Source organism: Stylophora pistillata, chromosome 2 (assembly GCF_964205215.1).
Source record: "Stylophora pistillata chromosome 2, jaStyPist1.2, whole genome shotgun sequence".
Lineage (NCBI taxonomy): Eukaryota > Metazoa > Cnidaria > Anthozoa > Scleractinia > Pocilloporidae > Stylophora > Stylophora pistillata.
The window spans coordinates 50,878,053-50,901,758 of NC_142520.1; the positions used below are offsets into that span (position 1 = coordinate 50,878,053).

General features: G+C 42.2%; 1 protein-coding gene across 4 annotated transcripts; it reads left to right on the top strand.

The window, feature by feature from the left end:
* Positions 1-6,161: 6,161 nt before the first annotated feature.
* On the top strand, positions 6,162-23,596 carry LOC111328632 (E3 ubiquitin-protein ligase MIB2). Of its 4 annotated transcripts, none has more exons than XM_088748783.1 (19): positions 6,162-6,493; positions 7,148-7,322; positions 9,522-9,753; positions 11,027-11,221; positions 12,038-12,142; positions 13,670-13,774; positions 14,081-14,240; positions 14,963-15,117; positions 15,211-15,318; positions 15,710-15,750; positions 16,466-16,631; positions 16,819-16,973; positions 18,380-18,506; positions 18,651-18,845; positions 19,254-19,447; positions 19,912-20,059; positions 20,225-20,384; positions 21,189-21,254; positions 21,815-23,596. In XM_088748783.1, exons 1-19 carry the CDS (start codon positions 6,277-6,279, stop codon positions 22,051-22,053), a joined length of 2,943 nt encoding a protein of 980 aa, XP_088604909.1. In that variant the 5' UTR covers positions 6,162-6,276; the 3' UTR covers positions 22,054-23,596. The 4 variants fall into 4 exon arrangements, with proteins under 4 accessions (XP_088604909.1, XP_088604907.1, XP_088604908.1 ...); XM_088748781.1 differs by having other exon boundaries at positions 6,163-6,493; positions 19,909-20,059; XM_088748782.1 differs by having other exon boundaries at positions 6,163-6,493; positions 14,966-15,117; positions 19,909-20,059.
* The last annotated feature ends 110 nt before the right edge of the window (positions 23,597-23,706 follow it).

Here is a 23,706-nt window from a genome sequence, read left to right on the forward strand (position 1 = left end):
CCAAAACAGCCACAAGTGGCCAAAATGCCAAGACAGCCACTAGTGGCAAAAATGCTAAAACGGCCATTAGTGGCTAAAATGCCAAAACGGCAACTAGTGGCCAAAATGCGAGAACTGCAACTAATGGCCAAAATGCCAAAACGGCCACTAGTAGCGAAAATGCCAAAACTGCCACTAGTGGCGAAAATGCCAAAACTGCCACTAGTGGCGAAAATGCCAAAACCGGGCCACTCGTGGCCAAAATGCCAAAACGACCACTACTGGCCAAATTGCAAAAGGACCACTATGGTGGCTAAAATGCTAAAACAGCCAGCAGTGGCCAAAATGCGACATTAGACACTGGTGGTTAAAATGCAGAAAGATTCCCCAGTGGCCAAAATAGCCGCTAGTGGCTAGAATGCCAACATGGCCACTTATGGCCGACTTAAACAGCCACTGGTGTCCAAAATGCGAAAACCACAACTAATTGCCAAAAAACAACCACTAGTGAGCAAAATGCAAAAACCGCCACTAAGGACTACAATAGCAAAACGGCCAATAACAACCGAAATGCTAAAACGGCCATAATTACCCAAATTACCAAAACAGCCGCTAATGGACAAAACCCCAAATCGGACACTAGTGGACAAAACCTCAAATCGGCCACTACTGGACAAAACCCTAAATCGGCCACTAGTGGACAAAACCCCAAATCGGCAACAACTTGACAAAACCCCAAATCGGCCACAAGTGGAAAAAACCTCAAATCAGCCACTACTGGGCAAAACGTTAAATCGGCCACTAGTAGAAAAAAAACCCAAATCGGCCACTAGTGGAAAAAACCCCAACTCAGCCCCTAGGGGAAAAATACCCCAGATCAGCCACTAGTGAACCAAACCCCAAATCGGCCACTACTGGACAAAACCCATAATCGGCCACTACAGGACAAAACCCCAAATAACCCACTAATGGACAAAACGCCAAATCGGCCACTACTGGACAAAACCCCAAATCAGCCACAAGTGCACAAAACCCCAAATAGGCCACTAGTGGACAAAACCACAAATTGGCCACTAGTAGACAAAACCCCAAGTCAGCCCATAGTAGAATAAACACTAACTCGGCCACTTGTGGACAAAACGTTCAATCGGCCACTAGTGGAAAAACCCCTAATCGGCCCCTACTGGACAAAACCACAAATCGGCCACTAGCGGACAAAACCCCAAATCGACCACTAATGAACAAAACATTAAATCGGCCACTAGTGGACAAAACCCCAAATAAGCCAGTAGTGGACAAAACCCCAAATGGGCCACTAGTGCACAAAACACAAACACACAAAGAGGCCACAACTCGCCAAAATGCAAAAACCGCCACTAGTGGCCTAAATACTAATACGGCCAGTAATAGTCAAATTGCAAAAACGGCCAGTAGAGGGCAAAATGCCAAAATGGCCACTGCTCGCCAAAATGCGAAAACCGCCACTAGTAACCAAAATGCGAAAACCGCCACTAGTGACCAAAATGCCAAGTCGGCCACTAGAGGCTAAAATGTCAAAACCGCTACTAGTGGCAAAAATGCCAAAACGGGCACTAGTGGCCAAAATGCGAAAACGGCCACAAGTGGCCAAAATGCCAAAACACCAAGTAGTGACCAAAATGCCAAAATGGCCACAACTCGCAAAATGCTAAGGTGGCCACTTAATGGCCGCCGAAATGCCAAAACGGCAGCTAGTGGCCAAAATTCGAGAACTGCAACTAGTGGCTAAAATGCCAAACCACCACTAGTGGCCAAAACACCAAAACCGCAACTAGTGGTGAAAATGCTAAAACGGCCACAAGTAGCCAAATTGCCAAAACAGCCACTTTTGGCAAAAATGGCAAAATGGCCACTAATGGCATGGGTAGAATGCCAATGCGTCCACCTATGCCAAAACAGCCACTAGACAAAAGGCGAGAGCCGCTAGTAGTGGCCAAAGTGCCAAAACTGCTATCAGTGGGCAAAATGCCAAAACCGCCACCAGTGGCAAAAATGCCAAAACCGCCACTGGTTGCCACTGATACCAAAACCGACACTAGTGGCCACTAGTGGCCAAAAGGAAAAAACGGCCACCAATGGCCAAATTGCCAAAACGGCCACTAGTGGCCAAAATGCTAAAATGGCCACTACTCAACAAAATGCCAAGGCGGCCACTTATGGCCGAAATGCCAAAACAGCAACTAGTGGCCAAAATACCAAAACCGCAAGCAGTGGCCAAAATGCCAGAACGGCCACTAGTGGCCAGGATGCTAAAACGGCCACTAGTGACCAAATTGCCCAAACGGCTACTAGTGGCAAAATGGCAAAATGGCCACTAGTAGCCGAAGTGCCCGGCAAAGGGGCCACTAGCGGTTCATATGCAAGAACTGCCACCAGTGGCCAAAATGCTAAAATCGCGGCTTGTTGCCAAAAGGCTAAAACGGCCACCAGTGGCAAAAATGCCAATATGGCCACTAATGGCCAAAGTACCAAAGCGGCCAAAATGCTAAAAAGGCGACTAGTGGCCAATTTGTCAAAACAGCCAGTAGTGGCCATAATGCCAAAATAGCCACTACTCGCCAAAATGCCAAGGCGGCCACTTATGGCCGAAATGACTAAACGGCAACTAGTGCCAAAAATGCCAAAACGGCAACTAGTGGCCAAAATGCCACAACTACTACTAGTGGCCAAAATGCCAAAAAGGCCATTAGTGGCCAAAATGCCAAAACTGCCAGTAGTAGGCCTAGCCAAAAGTTGCCGATAAAAGTGTCTAAAAGTTGCCGATAAAAGTGTCTAAAAGTTGCCGATAAAAGTGTCTAAAAGTTGCCAAAAAGTTGCTATTTTTTTTAAAAAAGTTGCCAAAAAGTTGCTATTTTTTTTAAAAAAGTTGCCAAAAAGTTGCTATTTTTTTCAAAAAGTTGCCGAAAAGTTGCTGAATTTCCAAAACGTTGCCGAAAAGTTGCCAAAATTTTTCTGCTTTTCGTACCTTTTTTTAAAGATCAAAAATTCGCACATTGCTTCTTATCAAAACTTTATTTGTCAAAGTCCAGTGGTAATATCAGAGGTTCTTTCCATTTCACTTGATCAACAAATAGACACTGTAATTGTCCGCTATCTTGAATAACGTGCAACGTGATACCGCTGACCTCGGGATAAGGCATCACAAAAATCAACCCATGGGGGGGCCCTAATTATTGTATTTTAGAATAAATTGAATAAATGCCTATCGAAAACTGACCAATGTGGCTCAAAACGTGAAGAAAGTGGCTTCAAATAACCTCAGAAAGCCCAAAGTTGCCGAAAACTCTAAGAGTTGCTAAAATTCTAAAAAGTTGCCGAAAATCTCAAAAGTTGCCAAAAAATTGCCGAGCAACTTGTGGCTAAGCCTAGCCAGTAGTGGCCAAATAGCCAAAATAGCCACTAGTGGCCAAATAGCCAAAACTGCCACTAGTTGCCAAATGGCAAAACAGCCACTAGTGGCTAAATTGTCAAAATGGCCACTAGTGGCTAAAATGCAAATATGGCAACTAGTAACCAAAATGTCAAAGTGGCATTTATGGCTGAAATGCCCAAGGGGCCACTTATGGCCAAAATTCCAAAATGGTCATTAGTGTCCCAAATGCCAACGCTGCCGGTAGTGGCAAAAATGCCAAAACGGTCACTGGTGGCCAAAATGCTAAAACGGCTACTAGTGGCCAAAATGCCAAAACGGCCACTAGCGGCTAAAATGCCAAAACTGCCAGTAGTAACCAAAATGCCGAAACGGCCACTAGTGGCCAAAATGCTAAAACGAATGCTAGTGGCCAAAATGCCAAAACGGCCACTAGCGGCAAAAATGCCAAAACTGCCATTAGTGGCCAAAATCCTAAAACACCCCTTAGTGGCCATAATGCTAAAAAGGCCACTAGTGGCCAAATTGTCAAAACAAAATGGCAAAGCGGCTGCTTATGGCCGAAATACTAAAACAGCAACTAGTGGCCAAAATGCCAAAACCGCCACTAGTGGCCGAAATACCAAAACCACCACTAGTGTCCAAAATGTCAAAGCGGCCACTTATGGCCGAAATGCCAAAACGGCTACTATTGGCCAAAATGCAAGAACCGCTACTAGTGGCCAAAGAGCCAAAACGGCCACTAGTGGCCAAAATGCCAAAACCGCCACTAGTGGCCAAAGTGCCGAAACAGCTCCTAGTGGCCAAAATGCTAAAACGGTTACTGGTGGTCGAAATTCGAGAACCACCACTAGTGGCCAAAATTCCAAAATGCCAAAATGGCCACTAGTGGCCAAAATGCCAAAACCGCCACTAGTGGCCAAAATGCCAAAACAGCCACAAGCGGCCAAAATGCCAAAACAGCCACAAGTGGTGGCCAAAATTCCAAAATGCCAAAATGGCCAATTGTGGCCAAAATGCCAAAGCGGCCACTAGTGGCCAAAATGCCAAAACCGCCGCTAGCGGCCAAAATGCCAAAACAGCCACAAGTGGTGGCCAAAATGCCAAAATGCCAAAATGGCCACTAGTGGCCAAAATGTCAAAGCGGCCACTAGTGGCCAAAATGCCAAAACCGCCACTAGTGGCTAAAATGCCAAAACAGCCACAAGTGGTGGCCAAAATGCCAAAATGCCAAAATGGCCACTAGTGGCCAAAATGCCAAAGCGGCCACTAGTGGCCAAAATGCCAAAACCGCCACTAGTGGCTAAAATGCCAAAACAGCCACTAGTGGCCAAAATGCTAAAACGGCGACTAGTGGTCGAAATGGGAGAACCGTCACTAGTGGTGGCCAAAATGCCAAAATGGCCACTAGTGGCCAAAATGCCGAAATGGCCACTTGTGGTCAAATTGTCAAAACGGCCACTAGTGGCCAAAATGCCAAAACCGCCACTTGTGTTCAAAATGCGAAAACGGCCTCTAGTGGCCAAAATGCTAAAACGGCCACTAGTGGCTAAAATGCCAAAACGGCTACAAGTGCATGGCCAAAATGCCGAAACAGCCACCTGAATGGCCAAAAATACTAAAACGGCCACTAGTTGCGAAAGCGCTAAAAGGGCTATTAGTGGCCAAGTTGTTGAAACGGCTATCGTTAGCTAAAATGCCAAAACGGCCAGCAGTGGCCACTAGTGGTTAAAATGGGAAAAGGGCCCCTAGTGGCCAAAACGCAAAAGCGGCCACTATATTGGCCAAAATCCCACAACGGAGCACGGTTTTTTTGGATGTGTTCGAAACTACTAAATTTCTTCGGAAGTCTTCGGATATAATTGGAATGATTGGAGTTACACTGATTTTTGTATAGCAACTATGAGCATGCAGGGGGCGAGAAAGTAATAAATGTAAACTTAAGTAAAAAAAAATCACAAATTGGCACTTTTTATCGAGACCTTGTGTGGACCTGAGAAATCTCAAAAGACATCATTCGCTTTCTAATAGACAAATGACTAGGTAAATATCCCACTAAAGACTGGCTACTTCCTGGTTTCTCTTTTCCGTTCACAACTTGTAATGAGTCATGAATTTTACATGTCCTGGTAATCAAGCACAATGAGGACGCAATATGCTTAAAGTAGCATCAAACCAGAGAAAGCTCAAGATGGTAAAAGCGTGCTTCGTGTCGGATAGGGACGAATAAATGGAGGTCCCGTCTCCTGCAGGGATGGGGTAGGAGACGTTAATTTCCCACACACGAGATTACTGTGTGATGGATGTCCTCCCCTGGGGGGGGGGGGGGGGTTGGGTGGGTTTATTAGAGGGCCATGTGTTAGAAAACTCTTTACTGGGTTAATCATGTATCTACCCTCTCGAAATAAAGAACATTGTATTGTATTGTATTGTATTGTATTGTATTGTATTGTATTGTATTGTATTGTAGAACACCGGGAGATGAAGAGAGCTTATAAGAGACATATAACTGAATTAATTCTACTTCTCTTGATAGTGGATATGGAAAGTGCTCTGAATTTGGCATGGATGGAATTCAAAATCAACAAGACAAAGTCAAGGAATAGCTACTTAGCGATTTGTTTTTAACAAAAGATGGAACTTTTTAGAAAGGTGCATTTTTCTGCGTGATTCTACGATTGGTCACGCTCGCCACAAAGATCTCGAAACAAGCATAATTTCAGGGAATTTTCCCGGAAGTCAATCCCTGTGTCACGCAATCTTCTCCACGACATGCGATTAAACAGGCTCTCATCATTCGATCGCTTTCGTTTTCAAAATGGCGGTCACTTGAATGTTTTATGTTCGGACCATGTTGATGGGTTTCAGACCCTGAAATAAAGCAAACAATGGAGGTTGGTCTACGTGTTGTTCGTGGTCCCGACTGGATGTGGGGTGATCAGGACGGAGGTGAGGGAAATGTGGGGACAGTCGTCCATCTTGGTGGCGATGGAAACTTTCCTGAAGACACTGTTTTGGTGTACTGGGATTCTGGAAGACAGGCGAACTATAGGGCAGGATATTCTGGAAAGTATGATCTACGAATCTTCGACAGCGCTCAAACAGGCAAGTGAATTATTGATTTATTTTTTAATTCAAAAATACAAGCGAAAGTTAAAAGAGAGAGAGAAATAGATTAACGACTTCCCACGCTATCCTCCAGCGAGTTGTACAATATTGTTTACGTTTTTGAAAATGTTGCAACGATTCGACATCCATGGAATTCTCTCTGATATTTGTCGATCCCCTTTGTTAAAGCGGATCGAAGGCCGATATTCGATCGAATTCAAAGGCTACGTCAAACTAACTTTCTTACTATATTGGCCACCAATTTGAGGTAGAGGCTCATAGGTGACCGTCCATCATGTCCTACCTTTTACTATTTATGTCCTGCAAACAAGTGATAGTTTAAGTTTTTGATCGTCATTTCTTTAGCCGTACTGAAATTTATATAATTCATATATTGAAGTCAGCCATGATCATTTTTGAAATAATGAGAATGAGGTTTGTTGCAAATTAATACTAAACTGGAAAACTATACATGACAGCGATCAATGACTGACTGCCATGAGTGATAAGCGACACTAATTCTTCAATAACTTTCTTCGAGAAATGAAACATTTACTAAGTTTCGTAGCCGGATCTTTTGCATATATCAATAATAACAGGAAAAGAAGTAGAACCATAACAATTTGGACAGTTTTAATGCTCTTTTAACAGGTTTGAAGCACGTCTTTGTTACTTGTGATGGTTGCAAGCAATCTCCCCTAATTGGAACACGATACAAATGTGCTAACTGCCCAGACTATGATTTGTGTCCAACATGTTTTGTGAATGATGTTCATGATATGCAACATGAATTTTTGCGATTTGATCAAGCTTCTCGAGAACATGGGTAAGTTACTCAGCAATTCACTCTTTCCCCTCTAATCTTTCCCTCTCCACTGTAATTTCTAGTCTTCTTCGTACTTTGCCTTCTTCCTTCTGGCCCTCCAAATATTTCTTCTCTACTAGCTTTCCCCTCTGCACACACTTCCTATTCAATCCTTTAATTTGATTCAGCAAAAGTTTTGAGTGCATGAGTTGCTTTCGATGATGTTGTCAGATGGACCAAGTGAGATTAGTCCTGAGAAGGACTGTTGTCCTCAGCAGAAGTCAGCATTCTCTCTGATGATGACTTTCTGTAAGGTCATAGAAACATCACTTACTGCATAGATGACAATGATCTTTTGTAGGACTACTTTCACACAGACGTATCCTACATTATTACACGACTCAGGCAGTCAGAGGGCCAATAACTAAAATCAACCAATCAAAATGCTCTATTGCCAGTCAATATTCTCTCAGTATTAGACCGGGCATTGTCCCGAATGATTCCCAATGATACTGCACTTGTGTCCCTTTGAACTTCAGTCATATATAATAAATCTCTTATTAACCAAGCTCGCTCGGGACCATACTGGAAGAATATTGGCCCTCGGTCTTTTTTTTTACGGACCTCGCTGTGCTCGGTCCATACAAGACCTCGGGCCAATATTCTCCCAGTACGGCCCTCGTGCTTGGTTAATAAGATATATGTAATAGTAGTAGTACTACTACTACTTTATTTAGACACATTTTACCAGTGAGCCTGAGGCTCATTTAAATGTGAACATGTATGCTATTAATTAAAATGTAAAATTTAAAACCTCTACATGAATTCAATTTGTGAGTGTTTCAAAAGTCTTGTAGTCCTGGTGCAAGTTGTATCATTAACAAGGATAGTAAGACATAAACTTAAAATACTGGTAATGACTTGTTACACTTTCTTGCGACATTCTTTCTTATCTCTGGCCAAGTGCTGTGAATGGTAGATTACTAATACAGAAAGCCTTGTTTGATACCAGAAAAGGTCATTGTGATTCACTTAGAAATGTTTTCTTAGGCAATACCCCTTACCTTGATCATGTTACTCGCCCAGGAGTAGTGTAACTTGTTATGGGTAACCAATCAGGGAAGTTTGACATTTGTGTTGGGTTACAGGTGGTGGACTAACAGGATGGATGAAGAGTAAGCCCATCACCCACATCTTCCAATCACTTTATCCATTTCCACACTCCCAGGATCTGATTAATATTCTTCTTGCTGTTTGCCATACAATTTTTACGACTTTAGTTTAGAGAATTTGGTTATGGATCAACTTGAAACCCCCCATTTGATATTTTTCTTAATTCTCGTTACTACTAACAGTACAATACAATACAATGTTCTTTATTTCAAGAGGGTAAATACATGATTAACCCAGTAAAGAGTTTTCTAACACATGGCCCTCTGTAAACCCACCCATCCCACCCAGGGGAGGACACCCATCACACAGTAATCTCGTGTGTGGGAAATTAACGTCTCCTACCCCAACCCTGCAGGAGACGGGACCTCCATTTATTCATCCTTATCCGAGAAGACTAGAATATCTAACCATTTCTTGATGTTATAGGAAGGCAGCAAATTCTTCTCAATTATTTTAAGACCCGGAGTGTTGGTCCGGCCGGGGCTCGAACCCTCGACCTCCCGCACAACAGTCCAACGCTCTATCCATTGAGCTAACCAGGAGGCAGTTACTTTTCTGCTTAATATTGTATTGGTATTGTAAGAAGAAATTCTGTCTAGGGCACTCATGGGAATAAAAGGGTTTTATTACATGACTCGTGCAGTCAGAGGGTCAATAACTAAAATCAACCAATCAAAATGCTCTATTGCTGGTCTAATATTCTCTAAGTATTGGACTGGGCACTGTCCCGAATGGTTGCGAATGATACTGCACTTGTGTCCCTTTGAACTTCAGTTGTATAATAAATCTCTTATTAACCAAGTTTGCTCGGGACTGTACTGGAAGAATATCGGCCCTCGGTCTTTTTTATGCGGACCGAGCACAGCTCAGTCCATACTGTCAAGACCTCGGGCCGATATTCTCCCAGTACGGCCCTCACGCTTGGTTAATAAGATATATGTATTATGAAAACTGGGATATTAGCTCTCGCAGTCTGTCAGCAATGTTCTCATAACTCCCAACCTAAAATTTACCATCTCTTTATTTTGTTCACTTTCATTTTTCAAGAATACCTGTTGGTAGGCGTGCAGGTGCTGTTAAGGTACAATCCAAGGGATTTTTCCCTGGAGCCAAAGTTGCTCGCGGAAGAGACTGGAAATGGGCTGATCAAGATGGTGGCAATGGTAGGATTGGCACTTTGACAGAGATCACTGCTTGGAGTAATGTGGAGAGGGCAGGAGCGAAGGTTATCTGGAATATACTTAGAAACAACACATACCGAGCAGGATACCAAGGATCGGTAAGAAAAGATTAGTTAGGCTTTTAGTGTGAGGCAGACTGTTGGTCAGGTGGAGACATGAGTAGTAGTAATGAATCCATGAAGAACCAGTGACCGCATGGAGGGCTGGAGAAGAAAGAGTTCACTTTTCCATCGTCTGATTGCCCTGGCTAAAATGTCTGGCAAAGCATTACTTAAATTCATTTATTCAGGTTTACAATCAATTTGTCTTTAACCCTAAAACTTCCATAATCTGATTTTTAATTCTCCCCTCAAGCTGTTACACATTTCCTTGTAAATAGGCTAGGAGAATTTGGCATCAGATCAAGATGACAACACCAGGGCTCGACACTAACGGTAGCCCACTAGCCACAGACTAGTAGAAATTCAGTTTTGGCTAGTGGCTTTCCATTTCCACAAGCCAGCTTGGCTAGTAAACAAACTGAAATTGTCGTAACATCTAGGATGTCACTAGCTGCATGGCTAGTAAGTTGAATAGTTAGTGCTGATTCCTGCAACACCAATGCAATAAGTTCAAGTATTCTCATTATTTGTTTTCTGGATGGCGCAGGAATATTTTAGGGAGAAGTTACATGTTAATCACTTCTGGGAGTTAAAGAGTTAGGCCACTATTTATTTCCATTCCTTTTCATTGCCAATAGGACCGTAGTGCTCAAAAGCTTAGTTGGACATTACATTTGATTCAGTGATATACAGAGAGGGGCAGGGTTGGATATTTGCCAAAACTAATGTAAATGCTCTAATAAGCCCCTACGGGGGGGGGGGGGGATGGCTTTTTAGAGAGAGGGGCTTATTAGTTTAAAACTCAATAAAGAACTCAATTTTATGATCTAAGTCTCTCAATGGACCTTGTTTTTACCATCGCTCTTTAATTTCCATATTCCATGTTCTATCGATGCCAACATGATAACATCAGTCAATTAATCACCATAATCAATTTTAAATGACAAACTAAAATTAAAGTATTTGAATAGATTTATCACGCTTATTGACATAGAGTGTTATTTTGAATTTTTGTTTTTTGAGGGGGAGGGGTGGGAGGGGCCTAATAGAGGGGGGACTTATTAGAGGGGGGCTCATTAAAGAATTTACGGTGATTTAAGAACCATTACTTCCTTAATGCAATTGTACAATAGATTATTCACTTTTCATATTCTAAGCCGGACCTTAGCAAGGTATAATGTTTTTTTCAAAGTTTAAACTTCTGGGCTTTCTTGTTTTCTTTGGAGCTGCATCCTTAATAATTGTTCAATGTGTTATGTTCTCCATTCAGGTCGATCTCAAATGTACAACTCCTGGAAATGGGCCATATTACTATCGTGATTGCCTGGGTAGAGTTGGTGATAAACGGCTGCAGAGAAACAAAAGTCGATTGAGGATTGGTGACAGAGTTATCGTGAACCTGGATGTGGAGGTACTTAAAGCAATGTCGCAGGGACATGGTGGCTGGGTTGATAGCATGGGACAGGTAAGAGTGTATTTACTCTCTGTATTATGATTATGGTCTTGTTATAAATACTCTGTGTAATTTCATTTTTTTTTTAATTTAATATTTAGTTTTTGTTTTGTTTGACTTTTTATATTTTATTGTCCCTGATAAGCCCTCATAAAGAGGGGTCAATAAAACAGTTTATTATATAGATACTGATGAAACACCAGGATTTTTCCTTGAACTGAAAAATCATACTTTCATAGCACACAGTGAAGATACTATTTTTATCTTTCACGTGTGAGGATATTGGTGTCGCCATGGTTACTAACATGATTAGCCAATTACAAGAGAGCTTCCCATTCAGGCGCATGGCTGGTTCTTCAAAAAAGTTGTGTTTTATGTTCGCTTCGCTCACTCATGAGAGGTACTTGTAGCACATGAAGATAAATATATCTTATTAACCAAGCGCGAGGGCCGTACTGGGAGAATATCGGCCCGAGGTCTTGACAGTACGGACCGAGCGCAGCGAGGTCCGTACAAAAAAGACCGAGGGCCGATATTCTTCCAGTATTGTCACGAGCAAGCTTGGTTAATAAGAGATTTATTATACGACAGAAGTTCAAAGGGACACAAGTGCGGTATCATTCGGGACCATTCGGGACAGTGCCTGGTCCAATACTGAGAGAGTATTGACTGGCAATAGAGCATTTTGACTGGTTGATTTTAGTTATTGGGCTGACTGCCCGAGTCGTGTAATAAAATTCGTAATTCCCCATGCGGCCATTTAACATCCTCAATGTTTTGTAGTTGTTGATATTCTTTTTCTGATTTTTTTGTTAACTTTTTACTCAGTGTGTTGGTAAGGTGGGAAAAATACATAAAATAGACGATGACGGTGATGTTCACATCATGTATGGGCTCCAGTCATGGGTATTCCATCCAGATGCAGTCACTAAGGTGAGTCCATGATAAATGCTCCATTTACGCTAGTAAAGCAAGATTGGTTAAATCAGCTTTACTAAATAAAAATCAGCAATACAGAACTGAAAGACTTATTAAAATTTTACATGGGCTCAAGTGATAAGTTACCTTTCTTTCTTACCGTGCTAAATTTGAAGTCCAGAAACATGAGTTTAGGCAGCTTTGATCAGGACAACAATTTCAAACAGTGTTTGGCAAAAAAGCTTTCAAACGTATTTCAACTGTGTGAACGGGGTATATGTTTAAGCCAGTGGAATTTAGGACTATCCATTCGGTAAAAATAATCACTTAGCTAGCATTTAGAAGATCATGTTGTTGGCCGAACGCTAGGAGCGCGGACTAATCTGGAGATAACGGGGAGTTTGAGGTTTCAGTGATCCACTTACGAATAAGCGATAAACGACGAAGCAAACTCCTAGGGACAAGCGACCCGACCCAGACCTCCGCTTTTTTTCCTTCGCGCTTCGTTGTACTCACGGAACTTCTGTAACAGGCTCGCCTAGACTCATCCTCGGAGACCCAGGGGCTGTGGGTCGATTTCAAGTTAGGGCATGAAGAGCCCCTGGGGACATTGTCTTACAAGACTAGTTCCAAACGGTCGCAGTCGTTCTGCCATCTGATTGGTGCCAGAAAATCTTTGTGTTTTTCTGCCCAATCAGAGTGAAGTGTGCTTTAGAGTCCTTTCGTGTGTTTTAACACGGACATATACTAGTAGCTCAGTTGCTCGCTATGTTTGTTTGGACCTTGTGACGGAGATTTGCTCGAGGTGAAAAGTTTCAGTCTCAGCACACAATGTAAGAGAAATCGATCATGTCCGCGAAAATCTTACCGGAAATTATTCTGAATACTTTCGCAGGTATCAGTAGAGAACGTGTTTTAAAGTTTGCGAGGTTTGTATACAACACGATGATTGCAGTCATTGATATGTCGCTTTAAACGTTCAACGAGATTTAAGCTTAAATCTTTCTAGATTTTTTGCATAATTTGCTGTGACTGAAACTTTGCCAATCCCGGGAAGTTATTTCGCCGCACGGGCCACGCAGGTATGTCGAGCAACTGGTCCTTGCGCAACTTTCTGTGCGTGCCAAACTCTAATCTCATCTTGGCTTGAAAAACAAGAAAAGCTAAGCGTGGAAACTTTTGCTTATTACATGTGGGTAGACGACCCTGTACTACTAAGCTGACATTTGCAATAAAGCAAACCCGCCCTTTCCATCCAATATTTCTTGGTCTTTGGTTTTGTTTTTCCCATTGAAAACAGCATCGGATCGATTCCCAATGATCAAAGGTATTTAACTTGGTCTTCAACAATCGACAGAAGAGGTGAAATGACAATGACCAAGAAACAAGAAGAGAATCCGTGGCCTTCCTAGCCCAAGAATTTCAACACTCTAGGCAGCAGTTGAAAGATTAAACTCTTTCCAAACCCCTTCGGTAACTGCCCGAAAACATCTCTCCTTCCCATGATGTTCTCGTTAACAAGTTGATTTTTTTTCATTGTAGTTACCGACTTTCCAGGCTGGAGATAAAGTGAGAGTATTAAGAAACAAGCAAGAAGTTCAAAATTTACAGCAAGGACACGGTGGCTGGAATGAGTCAATGACGGCGGTTAGTGTTTCTCGTAGAATTTGCTGTTTTACGGTTACATGTCCCAATTTGAACTTAAAAGTTACAATACGCGACTTTGCGGCTAATACTTGCGTCCAAATTAGTAATGGTAATAAGACTGAAAGTTTATGAATAGAGTCCAATTCGATCTGTAATCACACAAGTGGTTACAAGATCGAACGACCGCAGGGCGGGTGTCCGATTTGTCAGTTTCGTTTTGTGCGGTCGTCCAAATTGTCAATTACGTTAACTATTGTTTCGAGGACTCGAGACATATATTTGTTTATTTCATTTTTTTTTTTTTAGGCTTTGGGTAAAGAAGGGAAAATTCTAGAGGTGGACAGCGATGGTGATGTTGTGGTTATGGTAGCTACGGACCTTTGGCTGTTCAACCCAGCAGCACTGGAAGATCTAACGGGAGGCGAGGCTACTTCGCGACAGGGTGAAGTTCCAACTGGATCTCCAGGTCAGGAAAATGTACTCTCAAGCATGAATTTCAAAACTTTATACATGTACATAAACGCTACAGAAATATGTTGTGCTTTGAAATTTTGCTCGAGAAATTGGCGCGCTGCCGGCCATAGTGGTTCCCTTGCGCATACTTTACGTTTGATTGCTGTGTTATTAGGGAGATTTAGCTCCGCTTTGAAGTGAAACGGCAAACGTCAGCTTGCTCTTTTACGTTTCACGTACAATAGCGTGAACGTTGCTGCTTTAGCTTCTTGTGAGCTCACGTCATTGTAAATTTGAAGGCGTCCTTGTATGACTTACAAGGGATAGTTTTAGTGCTCTTTATCCGGCTATCAACTTCTAGTCCGTGAGCGAAAAAGTGAAGAAAATCCTTACGTACATGGCAAACGCGAAACAGGCTACTTTCACGTAGAAACGGCAAACCGCAACCGGCGAACGTGAAAAAATGGCGGGAAAAACAAGGTCACGTGGTCACTCTTGCCATTCACGTTTCGCGTAAACGCGTCGCCAAATCTCTCTACTGGCGCACGGTCGGCCAGAACTGATCCCCTCGCGCATGCAAGACGGTGTTGGACCGCTGTGTTGGTGTATCATGAGAGAAAAGTCACACTGTTTCTTGCGATAGTTGATAGTTGGCTTGAGCAAGAATCTCGACAATACAAAGTATTGATAACTAAGTTCTTAAACTAACTTTTCTTTCCGATTTATTTTCTAAAGCAGACAAGCTAACGGAGCTACAAGGCCTTCTTAAGATGATGTTGGTAGAGGCGGCCAAGAAAGGAGGAAGTGATCCTGGGGACAGATTAGTGAACGCATCTTCAACTGGAAACCTACAAGAAGTCCGCGAACTCCTGGAAGCAAATCCCGGAAAGGTGTTGTGATTAGCCTATTGATTTTATCACGCGACAAATGGACTATAAATTTGTAAGCAGCCGTATCTGACACTTTTTTTTTTCCATCCGCAGATTAATCACAAGAGAGCGGGCAAAACCGCTCTTCATGTAGCCTGTCATCAAGGTCGCACCGAAATTGTTAAGTTTCTCGTAAACAAAGGCGCTGACAAGGATGTTAAGGTTAGAATTAATGACAGATAAACATTGCTCTTATGTTAAGCGTACTAGAATGAGCTCCAGTTTGACATCTTTTGATATCTTTGCATTTTAAGGTATTTGTGACTTGTTTGGTTGAGAGCCCAACCGCGAAATTAGCTTTAGCTCGCTATTTTTTTTTTTATTCACATGAAACTTTTGACAATACCGAGATCGTAGCATCTGCAAGACATGTGTCTTTTAGGACCACGATAATGGCTTAGCGCACCGTGAAAATCTCTGTAGGTCAGTGGTACAGCATCGGAACGCAGGTTCCGAAGGGCCTGGGTTTCACGAGGTCTCAGATTTTGTTTATCCCACGCTAGTGACGCGACAATACACCTTTATGTATCTCTCTTCCCTTTTCTGTTGTTAGGACGAACAGGATTACTCGGCGTTGCATCATGCGGCTTACGGGTGAGTTTGTTGCTTTCTCCACCGTTCACGATTTATTCTTTGTGGAAAAATCTAGGGTACAGTGTGTGCATGTGGAAGGCGCGGTGGCCTCGTGGTTAGCCGGTGCGCTCGACTAGTTCAGGTGGTCCGGATTGGAGCCTTGGACGGGGACATTGTGTTGTGTTCTTAGGCAAGATAGGTGTTTTAAGATGGGTGCCGGCGAATTTAATGCTGGGGGTAACCTTACGATGGACTAACATCCCATCCAGGGGAGGGGGGGGGTAGAAATACTCCTAGTCGCTTCATGCTACAGAAAGCGGAGCTAGTGCCTGACTGATGGGCCACTTGGCTCATAAAGAGACTTTACTTTTACTCAATACATTCGCTAATAATCGTACGTTTTCATTCTGTAGCTTCAATTGAGTACCGAGAGTAATTGGGATTGAAAGCAAAACGAAACATATTCTTGATAGTTTTGCAAAGTGGGGGCTGGTCGCACATGACCGATTTTCTTGGTCGCATTGGTTTGCTTTGGGATTTTCTTAACTTCATTGAGTCTTTGTTATGGAAGCTCGTGTCATTATATTAACCAATCAGTGCAAAACTGAAACCAGTTGTTCTCGGCCTATTTCATGTTACCGTGCTTCAGAAAATTTGCTCGTTTTTTTTCTTCGAGTTCCTATTGGCTTCCTGTTATATTTACCTTGTTGTGATTGAAAATTGGTTTTGTGAATAGCGATAAAAGTGGCCAGACTGTGATCACCATGTTGAACACTGGAACAAACGTCAATGTGAGTGATAACAAAAACAAAAGCACGCCGCTACATTTGGCTGTCAATCAAGGAAACGACGCTGGTGTTAAGGCTTTGTTGTCATCGCGACATTGCGACGTCAACTGTCAGGTGAGTCGATTGCATTATGCTGGCTTTCTTTTGAAATGCATTTACATTAATAATAAGTCTGCATTATCAGGTGCGCGACCTGTTCGTCTCAAATCCACCTGGGGCCAAACTGTCATGGCTGAGCTTGGTGAACTAAAACTCGGTATCGAATCAAATGTTGTGGTTGACTTCTCTTTTTGATCTTCAGGATTTGGCCGGTGATACTCCTTTACACGATTCTATCTCCAAAGAAAAGAATGGAATTATGGATCTCATTTTAAATAACCAAAGGCTGGATATCACTGTTTCAAATGGCAGAGGGTTCAACCCACTTCATCAAGCTTGCATGAAAGGAAATAAATAGTAGGTTATAGTATTCGATAGTTCCTTAGACTTTAATCACGATACACTCCATTTTTGCACGGTTTTCGTGGGTTCGAACCTCGCTGCAGACTAATAACCGCGTTCTCAATGTAATTAAGGAAAATATGCTGCCTGTTGGCTGACTTAAAAGGGTTAGGCTTTCTAATCCGATTAGGATTTTCAATCGTTGGCTTTTCCTTCTACCCCGTCACTGCCACGGCTGGCAGGAAACGTGGAAACGTATATGTGAACGATCCTTCGCAGTAAAGCACTATTTGAGCAATAGTGAAAATCAGACCTGAAAAAAATTTTTCAGGCCTGTACGGGATTCGAACCACTGACCTCTGCGATACTAGTGCAGCGCTCTACCAATTGAGCTAACAAGCCAACTGGGAGCAGGCCATCAAATTAATTCGACATAAACCCGTAGATGATAAATCAAACAACAACAAACATATGAAACATATGTATGAACTGCGGTTATGAGACGTATATGTGAATGATCCTTCGCAGTAAAGCACTATTTGAGCAATAGTGAAAATCAGACCTGAAAAAAAAAAATTTCAGGCCTCTACGGGATTCGAACCACTGACCTCTGTGATACTAGTGCAGCGCTCTACCAATTGAGCTAACAAGCCAACTGGGAGCAGGCCATCAAATTAATTCGACATAAACCCGTAGATGATAAATCAAACAACAACAAACATATGAAACATATGTATGAACTGCGGTTATGAGACGTATATGTGAACGATCCTTCGCAGTAAAGCACTATTTGAGCAATAGTGAAAATCAGACCTGAAAAAAAAAATTTCAGGCCTGTACGGGAGGTCAGTGGTTCGAATCCCGTAGAGGCCTGAAATTTTTTTCAGGTCTGATTTTCACTATTGCTCAAATAGTGCTTTACTGCGAAGGATCGTTCACATATACGTCTCATAACCGCAGTTCATACATATGTTTCATATGTTTGTTGTTGTTTGATTTATCATCTACGGGTTTATGTCGAATTAATTTGATGGCCTGCTCCCAGTTGGCTTGTTAGCTCAATTGGTAGAGCGCTGCACTAGTATCGCAGAGGTCAGTGGTTCGAATCCCGTACAGGCCTGAAATTTTTTTCAGGTCTGATTTTCACTATTGCTCAAATAGTGCTTTACTGCGAAGGATCGTTCACATATACGTCTCATAACCGCAGTTCATACATATGTTTCAAACGTGGAAACGTTAGAGAACCCTTGGGTTAATCGCGAACAGCAGGGCTTGGAGTCCCCAGTGTTGTGTCGTGGTCTTTGCGTGTCTCAGCGGTTCCACACCAGCATATCGCTGCCGAATTGAGAGCGAAGGCAATGTGAAAGAATTTTATATTATCCCCGACGTAAATATAACTCTTATTTTACTCCACTTACCAGTGCTGTTGAAAAAATCGCGAGCAAATTTCCTGGCCTCATTGAGATTCCAAAAGAAGACGGATTTACTGCCTTACATTTAGCTGCCTTCAATAACCACACAGAAATCGCAAGGGTTCTGCTGTTGTCGGTATGTACTTGTTAATCGTGATAACAGTATAAAGTAAAAGGCTGCAAACCTTCATCTAATTAAGTGTAATTTTGGATTTACTGCGGGGATTGCAATTTGTACGCGCGTCACGAATACTTCTTCGTCTTGCTTGTGTAATAACAGGGCCACTGTGACATCAATCTGCGCAACAGAAAGAAACAGACGGCCTTGTCTCTGGCTGTTTCTGAAGCGTACACCAGCATGATAGAACTACTGATTGAACATGGCGCTGATGTGAATGCTGCAGACGAAGATGGGGACACTCCCCTGCACTTGACCATTATTCATCAAGCTGTCGGCAGTAGTGGCTTAAGAGGGGTACGTGTATTCAATTAATAGGCGCCGAGATGAGACAATTTCAGTTGGTCGCAGACTAAAAATCAGAGTTAACGATAAGAAATCGAACCTTAGAACTTCGCATTTCGCGATACACTACCACTTCGCCACAGAGAATTCCATGGTGAGCTACGCCATTTTCCAGGATCGTATTTGACAAGCGTCAAGCGCTTTACTCAGCGGGAAGAAACCTAGAAAGTACTTTTGTGGTAGAATAGTAAAATAAAGAAAGAATAAACCAAAAAAATTTTTCCATTTGCGAAACCAATGCGATATTTTTTCTTCTTGTTTCGGTCAGTCAGTTTTGTTGATTTTGTTATTTTTGTTTTCAAAGAAGTCCTCATAAAACAAGCGACTAATAGCTGTATCGAATCATCCTTTTAATTTTAGCTCTTGCAAGGACTCGGGGTCGATGTCCCAGCTGGCGACACAGACCATCACACTGGGTCCGCTATCGCTGTATACTTAGCTCTACATGGGGCTGATATTAACTTTTATAACAACGAAGGAAAAACCCCACTGGACATGTGCCAAGACCCACAAACTGTCAACCTTCTTAAACAGTTTGCGAGGACTGCTCCGAGGTACCCAAGAAATTTCGTTGAGTTCATCATATTCTTCTGCGCCGCCTTCTTAGTTAGTCTGTAGATCATATTTTTGATTTTGTTGTGTTTTCCATCACTTTCCTGCCTTCCCATTTCTCCTTGTTTACCCACCTACATTCCTTCCTTCTTCTTCCTCCTTCCCTCTTCCTTCTCCTCTCTTTCTCTTTCTTTCCTCTTCCATCCTACAATCCTACCTTCTTTCCCCCTTCTCCGCTTCCTTCTCCAACCCCTTTTCACAACCGTTGAGGCTCTCTCCCTCCTTTCCATTTAGCCTATCTCTTTAATCCCTTTCCCTCCAGCATCCCGCTTGCTGATTTATTATCGTTTCCCGAACCCTACATTTCTCATACCTCTCTCTACCATCTTCCAAAGCATGAACTACCCTTACGAAGCTTTAATTGTTTAAACAACCTTTTAAGATACTATTTTTGTTCATCTAGTAGGCGAAGAGCCACTTCGCGTCCAGCCACATTCACTAAACCTCGACCACAGTTTTTGCATTCAAAATCGGGACCCCCACCCGCATCTACCGGTGCGCCTGACCCTGCCCCAGTCGCTTTACCAAGGTCATCATCATCAGGGCCATCATTGGTAAGTTATTGGTGACTTATACGCACGTGTTTCTTCCTCTTCCGCATGCCTCGCAAAGGGAGGGACATACTCTGTTCTGCAGGTTACACTTGCTGCATTCTTAGCTTTTCACTTTAAAATTGTAAAATTCATTCTTTGCTATACTTTATATCTGTTACTACCCAGGGGGCAACAAGATCTGCACCAAGCCAGAAGAAAATGCAAGATAGTTTAGATCAAGCCGATGTGAACCGAGCCAGTGCCGCCGGAGCAGATTGTATCATCTGTTGTGAAAACACTGCTACTGTCACCTTCAGGCCATGCGGTCACAAGATAACTTGCTCAAGTAAAATTCATGACCAACTGATTGTATCAGCTCGCAGGGGACTTAGACTTTTTTACTTCTTTCCTCACTCTTGACAAATAAGAAAATCTTTCTCTATATGAAATCCAAGCTCATAGGACTTCCCTCCGAGGACTTATATTTTTATTTCTTTCCTCATTCTTGACAAACAAGAAAGCCTTTCTCTATTTGAAGCTTAAGCTCAAATGACTTCCTTCAGTTATGATCTGCATACACACAACACTTCCGTTATTCCTGATCTGAACCGTATTTAGGATCAGCGGTCATAAATGAACCTGGGGGTAGGTCACTGACGAGTTCTCTGGGTTCGGTAGTGGACCATCGGACCACGAAATTCGAAGGATCGAGGTTTTAATCCGTAGCTTGTGGGGGACTCGGGTTTGTTTCTTTTTCTTACACTCGAGACAAATGAAGATCATCTTCCTTTAACCCTGGATTCTGTATAACAAAAAAAAAAATATCCATCCATCAGGTAGTCGGTCGGTTGTTAGATTGTTATTCCTTTTGAACACGATCAAGATACTTTGAGCAATATTTCATTAAAAGTGAACACTTAATTGTTTATAGCAGTGTGTTTTGCCCCAATGTGAAGTTATCTTTTCTGTTGACTTGCCTTGCAGGTTGTTCTCTCAAAGCAAAGCGTTGCCTTTCGTGCAATAAGGAAATTCAGCAGAAAATTGCTTTGATACTTTGAGCAATATTTAATTAAAAGTGAACACTTAATTGTTTATAGCAGTGTGTTTTGCCCCAATGTGAAGTTATCTTTTCTGTTGACTTGCCTTGCAGGTTGTTCTCTCAAAGCAAAGCGTTGCCTTTCGTGCAATAAGGAAATTCAGCAGAAAATTGCAGCAGGTATTTTGTTTTGGTCTGCAATTTTTCCCTTTGTTTGTTGTCGTTGTTGTCTTACTTTCTCATGTAAACAAAACATTGATGTCAAGTAGGTTTGTTTTTCCCTTGCCCCTTTTCATCAAAAACTGTTTTACTGAGGGCTTTCTAGTTGCACACCAAGCACAACCGGGGGGTTTATGTTGGAACCCTGTGAGTTCCCTGTGATGGCCTTGCATCGCATGCAGGAGAAATGCAATAGTCGTTGTCGCTTCATCTTCATGGTGGAGAAACCAGAGGGACAGACGCAGTGATCATGGGATAAGCAGATTAGACTCCGGATCTTGAGTTCTGAGCTCGAGCCCAGCCCGTTTCGTTCCCAGTGCCTCTCTCCACCCTCACCAGAAAACTGCAAGACAAACTGGAAATATTCTGTTGAGGACCAGCACGCCAACTTGTAGTAGTAGCAGTACTCCTAGTCGCTTCACGCTTCAAATAACAAGATCTGCTCCGATAGGAATTCGCTTTTAGGCCCTTAACCTGTGTCTGGACCGATATTCTGAAGTGATCTCTTCGTTGTGTTGCAGAAGGCGCGCCAATCAATGCACCAACCCTGATGGACTCGACGGACTACCAGGATCGAGTGCGTTCTCTTGAAAATCAAGTGCGTGTTTTGCAAGACGACAGACAATGCCAGATATGCATGGAGAGAGATAAAAATATGGTGTTTTTGTGTGGACACGGGGCTTGTAAGGAGTGCTCTGAGAGACTTAAAGATTGTCATATTTGCAGACTCACTATTCAGAATAGAATACAAATTTACTGAGCCTAAGTGTTCCAAATTATCACTCAATACTTGGAATCTGCCGTTCATGCAAGTAGTTAGGATAGTGTAGAAATCTGAATATTAGTTGAGTTAACAGAAGCTGAAGCCCAAGATACGTAAGGCAACTGCGTGGTCGGTAGAGAATCTCAATAAGGTGATGGCTTTTACGGCTAATGGTCAAGATTTGCTATTATACGTCTAACATTTAATTCTTTTTCGTAGCAGTTAAAAAGAAACTTTTTTACAGTCAACTATTTATATTTTATGACTAACGGCTAATTTCTTTGTTTACCCCATTGAAACCCCTTTCATATAAAAGTACTTCAACGACAGTAACCTCGAACTTGAACTTAAATAAGCATTTTTTCTCCCGGAGAAAGTCTTATTCTGCAATTGCTTTTCTCCTCCAATCCAAAGTTTCGTGGTTCTCTATCTGAGCAACGACTTCGTCGAGAAACTCGTAGTTTACCTTGATCCTGAAATGAGACTGCAATCTGTAACGTGAGCTTTTTCGTTTTATTATCTTCTTAAATCTACAGCTTCTATTATACCGAGTGAAGATTGTTCTATTTTTCACGTTCCCCTTTTATTTTTACTAGAATTACTCTACATGCGCTTAAAACATCGCTTAGTTTCTTGTACAGGCTATGATTATTTGATAGAAACTTTGCTAACCTTTGCACATACCCAGGGCCACTGCGGTTTTACATAGTGCGCTTTGATTTGTGGGATTCATTTTCACGTCCTCTCTATTAATCAGGGGAATATACTCATGTATTTTTCAGAAGCGTAGGATAACGGAGACATAGACCACACCTACGGTCACTTATAAAAGGGCGTGCCATAAAGGTGCCTATACATTTAGTGTTGTAAAACCAAAACTTAAGTGAACACAACGTCCAATCACAACGGCGGAAAAAAAGCTACGAGGAGCTCGTGATATTTCAAAGTAATTAATAGGATGCTGGCGACCAAGTCGCGATTGTTTTTAGTTTTGAATTTGGTTGGCGAATTGTAGAGCGCAGTGAAGCAAAACCAACTCAATCTTGTATTTGAGCAGTTTTCAGTTGAGTCACGAGAACCAAAACGGAAGGATTTACAACGGTCAATCGGAGCGAAGGTTGACATCATCAATAGCCGATGAAAACTCAAAGTAAAAACAGGCAAAACGCGGGAAAACATGGGCGACCAAATCATGATTGGTTTTTAGTTTGGAATCTGATTGATCTGATGGGCCGCGTGAGCTTTCTGGTTCAATTTCAGAGAGAAGTTATGCAAAACTAAAACAATCATGAATTACTTTGCACACTCAGTTGAAAACTGCTCTACTTTTGACACTCAATGAAACTTTAATTTAATTACATTAACTCGTGTTGAGACATTCATCTTCCCTAGGAAGTTATGTAATTAATACTCAGATTGTAGGTGCACTAAGTAAGTCATCGATACAAGGAATTTGGTGAAATTACGCAAGTTTAGTTTACAAATTTAATAAGCAAATGTAGAATAATAAATACCGAAGGCATCTTGTTTAAAATTTCCACGCGTGTCTACGTTGTTTTCCTCAGGGTCAGAAATAGGAAAATTTCACAATCTACACGCGCGCGATATTTCTACCACGGTAAAATCGCAATTCTGGAGCAAGCAAGCGCA